Raw genomic sequence first — 12,313 nt, 5'->3', positions numbered from 1 at the left:
CTGTATTTTCAACTCACATATTTTCAACTCACAAATTTTCAACATCTTTATGCTGGTGTAACTGTAGTAGCACAGCTATAGTTCATGTTCTGTCAGCATTTCCTTTATAAGCTACATTCTTCACGTTTGTTGCTTGGCCATAAAAGTTCACGCCAGGATGAAACTTTGTGTAGGAATTCCTATACTAGCAAACAAATTTTAAAAGTATAATTTAATACATTTCATTTCTTCAATTACTTTTAGAGGACGGTGAAGTAGGAGTTAAAACCCAGCATTTTTAACATGATATTTTTTTACATGATAGAACATACCATCCATAGTTAGGAGAATAAAATGGGTTCAACATAATTTTTGTCTGTATCTTGTATTTTTTACCAGCTACAAGATGGATAGAAGAATAATTTCGTTTATCAACTCAATGCAGACACAGAAAGACAAACAAATACTACTCATTTAAACAGTAAACCTAGCAGCTCAATTCCAAGGTTTAACATTTCAGCTGCTTTAAGTCTCAGGTACAAAAGATCGTTATATACAACACAGAGTACTGTTAGCCAAGATGTAGGAATCTGTGCATTCAAAAACATTGTCCCAGTTCAGAAAATGCACTGGTGTATTCCATTACATTGGGAAATGTACACAAGGTTTCAGGATCATGTAAATTTTATAGTCAAGTTACAAACCTGAAAAAAGTTTCTTAAATGGAAACACTGACACAACCTTCACTATAGTATTGCAAACAGCAACGCTATTTTATAAATCTTAAAACACTGCTTTTTTAAAGTAGGTGTGGCAATTATTAGTGTAATGAGGGATAAACTATAACACCCATAATTTAAAATTTCAAGCAGAAGTCCACTTGGTTGACTTGCTCAGGTGTTTATTCATTTAAACAAGTAGTCAAAATTTTAAGGAACTACTTTTTGTGCAGTATTCTGCACTACTCTTCTTTCACCTAGATTGGAGAATATTATAATTGCCTGTTGGGAAGTTCTTTACAGAAGCTTCCTAATGATAAGAAAATTCCACTAGTAAACCTTTCTTTTTTTAAATTATGTATTTAGCCTTATATTTTTAAAATTAAGTCCAGTGGATGTTTTTTTCCACCAGATTAAGGAAAGAAATTTTGAACTAAAAATCTCTCCTCATCTGAAAATTCCAGCAAAGTTGAAGTTATGACTGGTAAGGGAAGTGGTAGCAGTCCATTCCAAGAAAAAATGTTAGTATCAAAGGACCACTGACTGTCAGCTTTATGCTATATCCCTTGTATCTCTAAAGAATTGTAGTGAAAATTTGCCCTTGACTAATGGTCCTGCCAATTTCAAGCCCTGACTGTACATGTATTCTCTACCTGGAATCAGTGGCTACAAAGCGGCCAGCGTATCGTTAGTCACAATACAACAGTAAGGTTGTGAACATACCTGAGCAATGTTCAAGGTCTAGAGCATTGGAGGATGGGCAGGACAAGACAGGACAGAACAAAAATAAAGGAAGAAAAAAAGAAAAGACAAAACAGTGACTATGAGGCCAGCCTCAAGGATCCCCAAGTCAGACTAAGCCCCCCCATTCTAAAGTTTCAAAAAAAAAAAAAGTAACAAAACAAACCCCAGCTTCCAACTATTCTAGTACTATAACATTCCAATACAACAGAGTACAACAATGCTTTAAAAACCAACGAACAACAACCAGTCTCCTACTGTCTGTCAAAGGTGTACTTGAGGCTGGCCTTATAGGAAAAAAAAGCAATGCAAAAAAAAATCATATTTTAAATCTCTACTTTTCAATTTAACATTCGTAAAGCAATATACAAATGATAGGAATAACAGTGTCCAATTAACCTAATATGATCTCATAAAAAAATAATCACTCTTTGTACCTAAACTGTTTTGCTTAGTTAGCTATAGCAAAGAAAAGAGAAAAAGAATAGTGCAGATTCTATGCAGAATTAAATCACATGTTACAGCACAGTACAGTACCTGCTTATTCAGACCTAGCATATTGCAGACCATATCCCTTGAATACGGTTGCTCCAGCACATATCTCAACAAAGCAGTCTGTGGCTCAAACAGATCCTTGAAAAAGAAACAAGGAATCACATACAAACATATATTGCCTCAAGGTTATGTTTAATACTGAGCTTACATTTAACTGAATAAACAATGTAAGAATGAATATTTAATTTATGCAGGTATGTATCATCTGGGAAATTGTCTTCCTCTCTGGTAACTAAAAGAAATGAGGAGATAATCATAGTTCTTAAGAAGTGGCAGATTTTATGAAGTCCAAGTAGAAGAACATTCTTCATCCAAGAGAAGGACAGTACACTTCTTGGAACAGCTTTGAACTCAAAGGAAACAAGGTAAGACAACTGAGGAAATGCACCAAAATGCATAAAAATCAGGACTGATGTGAAGAAATCAGATATGAAACAACTGCTCATTGCATCTTCCCACAACCTGAATCATTTTAAATAAAAATGTTAGCTGGAGTTGGGTTCAAAACAAACAGAAGGAGCTGATTCCTCATGCAACATGAAGCTGAAATGTGACATTACTTGTCAAAGGAATGTTGAGAATACTAAAAGCTTACAGGGGCTCAAGAAGAGTCTGAACAAGTATTTGGGAGATGAAGGTTTACTAAACACAGAGAAACCACATCTGTGTCAGGAAACACGCAAAATTATAATGGCTGTAGATTGCAAGCACTATACATGGCACTAGACATACTGGATTTCCTTTCTTAGACATCTAGGGTATGGGGAATGGGATGCAGGACAACATGGATTTTTGTCCTGATCCTTTAAATTCTTTCAATACACCACTACTTCACATTCAGAGTTTAAAGTTTAAATATGCAAACTTTAAGTTTGAATTGTAAATTATCTTTCCTGTGGAATAATGAAGAGCACAGAAAAGAAGAAATTACTTTCCCATTCTCTTCCATCTAGCCAATTTTCCAATCAATTCTCTGCTCTCACTTGCTCTCTCACATGCACACACCCACAAAGAACATTAAATTATGTCTCAAGTTCTTCAATAACCTGGACAGCAGTTATACCAAACACTACTATCCAAGTCCTCTGTATATAGCTTGAAATCACTGAAATATTAAACATCTACACCTTCAAAGTTAGCCTAATTGGAACAGATATTCACAGTTGAAAATTTTCCCCACTTTAATGACACAGAAATTTTGTTTTACTGAATATAACAGGTTTAAGAAGTTTAATAAGGTGTACCTTATCATATGGTAAGAGACCTTTCAAAGGAAAACGGAGGGTTGTAGGATCCAGCTTCCATGAGTTACACATGGCACCAGAGTTATTTACCACAGGAAGGAGACTGCAGCGACCTATATGCAATGAAACATAAATTCTCAACTGGAGAATTTAGTGAAACTGGCCCACTCCCTAATCATTTTGATGCAAAAACTGGCCTCGGCCACTTTTATGCTCTCTTTTAATTTCCACTGTTTAAAGGTTTTACCACAAGGATTGCTTCAAATTGATTTTATTTTTCTAACCAACTTTCAGCTAATAAAATATCTATGCAGTAAAGTCCCCATTTATTCACATCGGGTACCTCCAAAATAAAAGTTTTTGCAAATATCAATCTATAAGTAATATCTAATATCTTAGATATTACCAGAATATTGTTCCCCTGCCATTGCTTGACCTAGGGATTTGATTTTGGCAGACTGACCCTTTACACAAAGAAAATAGCCTTATAAACCTAAGCACAATCTAGTCTTTCAATTTCCCTTCATTGACCCTGTGGGCAAGATTGCATTTAGTAAAGCAGTCAAACACAAGTGTGTGGATTCCAATTAAAGTCAATGAAGATCCAGTCAATTCAGTCAGCATAGCCCAGTGAGACCAGAACACATGAAGTGTGCTTGGTATGCTAAATTTACACTTGTTAGTCAGTGTAAATTAGACAACTAGCCTTTAGTTTAGTTGCTTAAACATAAGCATCTGAACTGAGCCCCAGGCAAACCTGTATGTCAGCATCTAAATGTAGGTGCCTCAATTTTGACCTCTCTCCAGCTGAAGTTCCATGACTTCTATTATCCAAACTGGCCATATTTTTATCAGATAAAACAAGAAGTAAATAAATATTTATTTCTTCCCTTCAACTTTGTCTATACAAGTAATCTACACATACAACACTTGGAAAAATAAAATGTGATCCCTGTCAGCCATATAAATAAAAGCTATGCCACACTTTCAATACTTCTGATGCTTCTGAAACAAAATGCTTTGGGAGCATTACAGATGAATTTACATTTTTAATCTCTGCACTAAAAGAGCTCCATCACAATAAACCTTGCTCAGAACTAATGCAACTAATGCAGCTCTTATTAAACTACTCAAAGCAAACAAAAGACATTTTTATCTTTTGAAGAAAAATGTAGCAGGAATCATATTAAAACAAAGCCAAATTTTGATCACCAGATTTCTAACAATAAATGAAGATGAGCATTTCTTTCACAGAAAAGTAGAACGAGTACCCATCTGAACTAGGAAATGTTCACCCAGAAGCCAGCAACAACAGAGAAGAGGGTGAGCAGCTACAAAAGCTTCAATGGAAACTGAAGTCAAAACATTTCAATACTAACATCCCAGTGGATATGTATTAACTTGGGCACAGAAAACCTACAATTTCCTTTCTCTACTAGTGACCCATAGTTACAAAACATTTGATCATGTAACAACTAGCACACTTCCTACCAGCAGGTAGAAAGAATTATTTTGATCTCATCCGTGAATTTTCCCCATCAAAACAAAAACTGAAAGGAACCAAGTCTGAGAACAAACTAACAAGGGCAAAGCTACTATATGAAACATAAGATCTGAATTATTTTGCTTAGTTGATATAGGTCCCAAGAGGTTCTAAGAAAAAAACAGTTCAAAATAAATTAATTCATTTTAAAGTCATTCATTAAGTCATTGTCTTACCACAAATAGAATTTATTCTTGCTGTAGGTCTGAAGGTATCCACAAAATCTGATACTAAATTACCTAGTAACTGGGTGAGAAGAGGAGAAAAAAATTAAGGTTTAAGTTCCAGACATTAATAAGGAATATTTAAGACTTAAAAATATATACATGTATGGACTTTAATAAAATATGCAGAAATTGACTAAAATAACTAGCTTCCTATTTCAAACAGTTGGAAAAATCATCTGGAACATAAAACTACAAAATGAAAACTGTGGCATTAGAAAGGAGGCGCAGGAAGAACTCTTCCCCATTTGCACTCAAGCAGGAGTTTATATAAGAAGTGTCTCCTATGCAAACTATGTTATTTGAATGCACAACACTTAGAAACAGATTATTTAAAATGAACTATAATTTCTGTTCATAACAAATCTCTGCCGCTGAATAACAATTCCACATAGAAAAATGACCCAAATTAATACAATCTACTTTAAATCTTCTCTCAAAAGACAGTAACAATTTTCCCAGTAATACAGGGGAGTTGGGATTTTACCCTTTTCCAAACACGTAGATATTTTAACAGAACGCAAAATTAAAAACTGGATCAATATTAGGTTATTTTTTGGAAACAATGACAATTTTCATTCCACCAGAGCCCCAAATATCTCTGCATAACTGAGTTTAAACAGAGAAAACCCTAGTCAGTTATTTAAAGTGATTTTTCTTATCCTGAAGCTATAGAGAAAGCACACAGTGGTAGGTATGCACGACCTGCATTTGCAAACGTATTCAACAACAATTCAGTGCTTCAAAAGTTTTGAACATCAGACCATAGGTCAAAATTATGTCGTAAGTTTTATGCAAGAACACAGGGAGCTGCTGCTGCAATCACATCAAACCTGTATCTTCATTTATGTGACTAAACACAAAGCTTTTGAAGAAAATCCGCAGATTTTAAATTTTCACATGAACTTTGTTTTAAAATATAGGTGCTGTGTGCAACAAAATTCAGGGTACATTATTGTATATCATATCATTACCCAGTGGGGAAGTTTTCCTTCAGGATATAGTTTTCTGATTTCTGTGACTGCAAAGTAGGCAGGCAGCAAACAAGCATTTCTTTCCAAGATGTAGGCTACTACCTATAAATAAAAAAATACATCAGTGTAAAAGACCCTGGATAGGGTAAATGAATGTGTAATCTGTCTAATAGTCTGAGACAGCCCACTAAAACAGATACAAGAAAATACTTTTTCTTAAGTTGTATTCTGATAAAAATACTTCAATAATTCTCAAACCTGTTTTTAATTGTACAAGCATAAGTTAGACTGTTTGAGTCTTAAGAACACACCTCTATGTCTGCCCATGAAGTACAGAAAAAAATTACTATTTTTATTCACTAAGGAAAAACTATTAATTGTTATTATATCCTATACATCTTACCTTAGGATGTACAGGATATATTATATTATAATTTATTATAATATATTTATTGTAATATATAATTTATATTTATTATAATATATAAAATATTTATATAATATATAAATATTGGGCCTGACTCTCTTATTAGGGATTTTATCACTTACTTACAATATCCCACAAAAGCACTTTGTTTACTGCATAAACTGCAATTGCAGTAAAGAATTTGAACACAAAGTGTAAGACTTTCCTGTTGAACTATACCAACAACCAGAGCTATCCCAACCATCAGAAACTCACTTGTAACAAGAGAATGAGGCCTATCTTCCTCTATAGCAGTATAAAATCCATATAGTTACCTCTCTTGCTGCTAAAAGCTGCTGTACAACAGCTGAGCTCACAGTGTTTGGAATTGTTAGGATTTTCTCTAGGATCACTTTCAGCAGATCACGCACACCCTGAAAGAAAGCACATGAAATTAATGTTGCTAGATATTCTTTATTTCTGGGAGGAAGATTACACAATCAATATGCTCAGACAATATTTTGACAGAAAAATTAGTTCTTGCTGCTAAGTGTCAAATGACAAACTGCTACTGAGACTATTAATACTGAATAAATTAAAATTTAACACTAATTACATTAAATTCCTTATGGAATGTCTCAGTCTTAATATGCTCCAGAAGAGAAAGTAACTGTTGGTAATTTGATGTGCATCCAGAGACATCCAACCTACAAAGCCTTTTTGAGCCTGACCAGAGCACAATGTTGTATTTTGTGTTTTCTGCTCTAACATCATCAACAATGCAGTGAGGTGATTCTCTGCAAGACACGCATGGTCTCCTACTCCTTCTGTTGGAGCTGTACCATGCCAAGGACTCAGCTTTCAGGAGATTTTCTGCTGTGTAGCAACAGAGGTAAAGCAGATGACAGCATTCCAGCCTTAATGCTTGATAGTTTTTATTTTCCAGGGTTTACCACTTCTGCAACTGCATTAGGGTTATTTAGCTTGTAACTGAAAATGGAGGAAAGGGACTGTAACAGAAAAGTGTCTGAAGAGTTACACTGTAAACACAAAATTATCTCTTAGGTTAAAGTTCAAAAAGCATTAAAAGTGCTCACTGAATTTTCTTTTGTAAGAAAAGAAGTCTTCAAGAAAATTGGATGTCTCTTAGATAAAATCATAAAAACAAAGGTAGCAAATAACATGTGTTTGCAAAGAGAAAGGAATGAGTGGAAGAGACCTTGTAGTCTACACCTCCAATAATCTTCCGAACCAATTTGAATGTTAATGCCCACAGCTGAGTCCTTTCCCACTCGAGTGTATCGGAGTTTATCAGAGATTCACACACCATCCTAGCAGAAGAAGACAATGCAAGAATGAATGGCAGATAATAAGCACATGTTTTCCAGCAGTAACAGTACAATGCCATTGCAAAAATACCTCCAATATAACATCTTCCATATAGCTAATAAATTACTCCAACATGGCTCACCTGGGTGGCAAAAGTCCAGTTTCTACTGCCATGGCTAGGCAGTCATAAAGAAAAGAAATTCTTTTAGGACTATGTTGGCTATGTATGAATCTTACAATCCACTGAACACACTGTTCATGGGACTCCTGAAAAAACAACAGGGGGAGAAAGAATGTATTTACAGGTAGTGAAACAAACTATAAAATTCATACAGTATCCTCCCATGAAAAAATGAAACTAACACAAGAACAGGACTATAAATCAGTAGAGGTGATCCAGTTGCCCAACCTATAGTTTTTCCTACAGGTATTTTGATCTTATTTTGATGAACGTCACTTGTCCAGCAGAAGTTGAGTTCAGTTGTCCAGTAGAGGAAATATTTCCTAGCTTAACCACTGATTTCTATAGTCAACTTTTGTTTTCACAAGTTGGCACAGACTAAAGTAAAATAAAACTGTTCTACATTATTTTTCCCTTTCACAGTTATAATCAAATTCAGTGAAAATAAAGATGAATAGGCCTCCAATTATGGAGCAGTGTCTGAAGGTATCTAGCTTTTGAAAGGTGATTTTTTTAGCTTCTCAACCATCATATTTTATTTTTTTCTCTTTTACCTACTTATTCACTTCTATCAAAAATTCTGTAACAAATTACCTTTTATTGTTTATTTCTTTACTGTTACACTTCTATTTGTTATTTTTATTTGCACTGCACACCAACCTCTATCGAACAACTATTTAACCTTACATATATCAAAATTACCTTTCTTTTCATGCAAAGTCTTCCTATATTCTTTACTATGCCATGTCTGAAACCAGATTCTGAATGACTGGACATAGACCTTACAGCTTAAGTGTTTGTCTACTAGAAAAGGTATCCTTATATTAAAAAAGTACATAAAGTACAAAGACATAAGCAACAAATCAAATGTTAACCTGGGAAAGACTGCTCCAAAACTGTCTAAAAGCTCCCAGGCAGCTGATCAGTTTGGTTCTCTCATCTTCAGGAGTGTCCATAAACATCCTAATGCAAACAAGAACATTAGTTATTAGCAGTACCCAGTGAAACAAGTAGAAAAATACATTTACACATAAAACCTTCTACAAATAAAGCAGTATTACACTTACCCAGGAAAAGCTTCTTCAATTACTTCTGTTTTCTGTAAGAGAAAAACCCCAAGTGAGCTACTGTTAGAAGGTTTTCTATGACTATCATGGCCCCAGGATGATGCACAAAAGACAAATTCACATTGTTATGGGACTGTACCAGAGAACAAGAGGTGCCTTTGCTAAATCACACTACTCCAAAGATGAGATTGCTTTGTTTTCACACAGATATATAAAAGTTGTGGATCCAGATTAAGGCTTTGTTTCTTTGTTTTGGGTTTTTTTTTTGCCTTTTTTTTTTAATCTTCTAAACACCTAGAGATTACTTCATTTCTCACTTGTTCAATTGTATTATTACAGCTCTCTTCTCAGCATTTGAAAAATTAGTATTTTTGAATTCCATTAAGTTTTTACCCCTCTTATGTTCAGTTACACAAATCAACTAAATACAATTACTTTCTCATCCAAATTTAGATCTACTGCTTTTTAAATTTTATTGAATAATGAAATGGTCTTGTACTAGGTAAAAAACTAAACATGAATATTCAATTTATCTCCTGTAAGACCTTGCTTTATCCCCTCCCCCCACCTTTTTCAACTTCATTTTGCTCAAAGGCTTCTACATCATTATTCTAAAACTTCAGCAAATAGGTTCTGGAAAATATTATCCTAAAGCCTTTCCTACCTTTTGTAAGAATTTCATATTATACTCAGGTGTGATCTATCACTGACCATTATGCATTTTCATTGTCATGTTACAGACATAAAAGCATGTAACAAAATCAACTTGTTGTTGTTCCTTTTTCATCATTTGGCTCAGAACTGTCTGTCACTGCTACTCAAGAAGCAAAGCAGAATCTGACACTCATCTGATCTGCACAGAAAGCAAGGTAAGGTTTGTTGCTGTCCACCAAGTCCATACCAGCAGCAGGGAAAGCAGTAAGTTGCTATTTTATCAGTTATGGCTCCAAAAATACAGAGCAATTTTCTCAGGAGCTATTTTGTTGATGTTCCTTATGAATTTTAGGCAAATAACAGTGCATAAAAACAGGTAGTGTGACAACACAGGCAAATGACAATGTTAAAAATGCGAAAATAATCTGAATGGCAATGCCAAAATGAGAAATCAGTCATGTGTAGACAATTAATATGCTACAAGCAACTAAACACCACACAAAGAAAAGTACATCATGCATTTTATAATGCCAACTTAAAACAGAAAGGTTGAAATTCATCACATGGAAATAATTTTCAATTGCTCTGAGACCTACGGATTCTTTCCACTTCAGACATTTCAATCAGCTTATTTTTTGTCTGAAATGTCAGTCAGGCTCCCATTCAGGATCAGCTCCTGTCAGCCCAGTGTTTTCAACTATGAATGTCTCATATTTATCAAGAAGCTCATTCATTTGTGCTCCACACAAGTGTGATTAATAACCCACTGACTTGGCTTCACAAAGGGAAAGTCCTGTTTAACTAATTTTAATATCTTCCTATCATAAGGTCACCCACCTAGAGAGGACAAAGAGAAGGCAGTGGAAGTACTTTTTCTGGATAATGCTTTTAATACTACCCCTCACAGCATCCTTCTGGACAAGCTGTTGAACTGTGGGATAAGCAGGTTCACATAAGTGTGCTGGGTGAAGAAATGGCTGGAGGGTGCAGTCAGTGGGGCTGCATCTGGCTGGTGATGGGTCACCAGTGGTGTTCCTCTGGGCTCAGTTCTAGAGTTCAACGTATTTATATAATGCTGCAGGGGGTGAATGCACCATTAGCAAATCTCCTGATGTTACTAAACTGACAGATGCTGTTGACTCTCTTGAAGGATGAGAGGCCTTGCAAAAGGATGTGGATAGACTGGAGCACTGAGCAGTCAGTGGCAGGAAATTTAGCAAATGCCAGATTCTGTACCTGTTACAGAGTAATGCTGGGCACGAGCGTAAGCTGGGAGAGGAGTGGCTGCAGACCAGCCCTGCAGAAATGGATCTGGGAGTGCTGGTCAGCAGCAGCTCAGTGTGAGCCAGCAGGGAGAGCCTGGGCAGCCAGGAGGGCAAACCCCATCCTGGGATGCACCAAACCCTGTGTTCAACCATTCAGACAAAAGAGGTGATTATCCTGCTGCACTCAGCTTTGGTACAGCCACACCTTGAGTAGTGTGAGCAGTTCTAGGGCCTTGAATGCATCCATGGATAGGCAGCAAAGCTGGGTAAAGTGTTGGACGGAATGTCGTAGGGAAAATGGAGGAGGCCTTTGGGCTAACTGTACTTCGTTTTGCAGGCAGCATCGTGCCTGCGTAGTCCCACAATCTGATCATGCCATTATGCTGGCTCGCCTGCTTGGGACATCCATCTTCTTCTAGTCTCCTTCAAAACTCCTTAAACTGCTTATTTTACAGCAAACTCAGCGCTCTGTAATTCGGTATTGGCCAAGCAAACTGTTTCACGCCCAGTCCTACTCTGTCCCAGCTTTCCTATGAAGCCCAGCGGGGGCAGACGGCAGCCCTGTTCCTTCCCGGCTGCCCCGCCGCCGGGAACAGCGCCAAACACGGCCGGGAACGGCGGCGGGGCTCCATCGCCACGAAAACCAAAAGCACCTCTCCCACCTGCTTTTCATCTCCGTCAGGACGGCCCCACCCCCGAGCGAGCACGGCGGGCCGCAGGGACCCGGGCGCGGCTCCGGCAGCGGCGGCGCTCCGGGGACGGACTCACCACCACCTCCTCGAAGATGCTTTGCAGCTGCGTCTCCATGGGCACCATGGGGATCGCCATAGGGCCGGCCGGGCCCCGCCGGGCCCTTTGTCAGGCGCAGGCGGCGGCGCCCACGCCTCCTCCTCCTCCCGCCCCGCCGGAAGCTCCGCGCCGGATCCCGCTCCCCGGGAAGCGGCTGCTCGGCCCGGCCGTTCCGGGCGGCGCCGCCCGCCGCGGGGGGAAGATAATAGCGTCTTAAAATCTGGGAGTCGCTTCGTTTTGTTTTTCTTTTTACAAAAATATTCGCCTAGGCTTCTTTGGTTTTTGAATAATCTTTTCTTAGAATATTTTAGCGAAATGCTGGTTCTGGTTCTTCCGGCAAGGACCCCTTAGGTTATGATGAGATCCCTCTCTGCAGGGCTAATCTCCAGCCACCACTCTCCCTATTTCTAGTTGCCCCCAGTTTGGTGTAATTAGTGTGGAGTTATTAATTCCTGTAGTAAGTCACAGAACAATCTGAAAATGCGTTTATCTAAATATATCCAGGAATACAGAATCACAGACTGCAGAATGGGTCGGGTTGGAAGGAATCACAGTGGATTGTGAAAAATGCGTATTTTATGATTGGCTTTTCGCAAATATTAAAATGAATATTACATGTGTTGTGTTAGAAAGTAATGCTGTA

General features: G+C 37.4%; 1 protein-coding gene across 2 annotated transcripts in view; it reads right to left on the bottom strand.

Annotated features, from left to right (window-relative positions):
- MED23 (mediator complex subunit 23) overlaps positions 1-11,814 on the bottom strand; it is a 37,954-nt gene extending 26,140 nt beyond the window's left edge. The window contains exons 1-11 of one of the 2 annotated variants that reach the window (XM_071436536.1): positions 11,650-11,814; positions 8,963-8,994; positions 8,771-8,858; positions 7,857-7,981; positions 7,605-7,716; positions 6,721-6,819; positions 5,980-6,081; positions 4,958-5,027; positions 3,239-3,351; positions 1,977-2,072; positions 1,422-1,439 (exon numbers count right to left, since the gene is read on the bottom strand). In XM_071436536.1, the coding sequence (XP_071292637.1) occupies positions 1,422-1,439; positions 1,977-2,072; positions 3,239-3,351; positions 4,958-5,027; positions 5,980-6,081; positions 6,721-6,819; positions 7,605-7,716; positions 7,857-7,981; positions 8,771-8,858; positions 8,963-8,994; positions 11,650-11,709 (915 nt within the window). In that variant the 5' untranslated portion in view covers positions 11,710-11,814. The remainder of the gene's footprint in view (positions 1-1,421; positions 1,440-1,976; positions 2,073-3,238; positions 3,352-4,957; positions 5,028-5,979; positions 6,082-6,720; positions 6,820-7,604; positions 7,717-7,856; positions 7,982-8,770; positions 8,859-8,962; positions 8,995-11,649) is intronic. The other variant, XM_071436547.1, reaches the window with a different exon arrangement.
- Positions 11,815-12,313: the final 499 nt, after the last annotated feature.

Source organism: Agelaius tricolor, unplaced genomic scaffold (genome assembly GCF_023055355.1).
Source record: "Agelaius tricolor isolate 1412-34295 unplaced genomic scaffold, bAgeTri1.0.p SCAF_1, whole genome shotgun sequence".
Lineage (NCBI taxonomy): Eukaryota > Metazoa > Chordata > Aves > Passeriformes > Icteridae > Agelaius > Agelaius tricolor.
The sequence above is the reverse complement of the archived record's forward strand: the minus strand, read 5'-3'. Positions and strand labels throughout refer to the sequence as shown.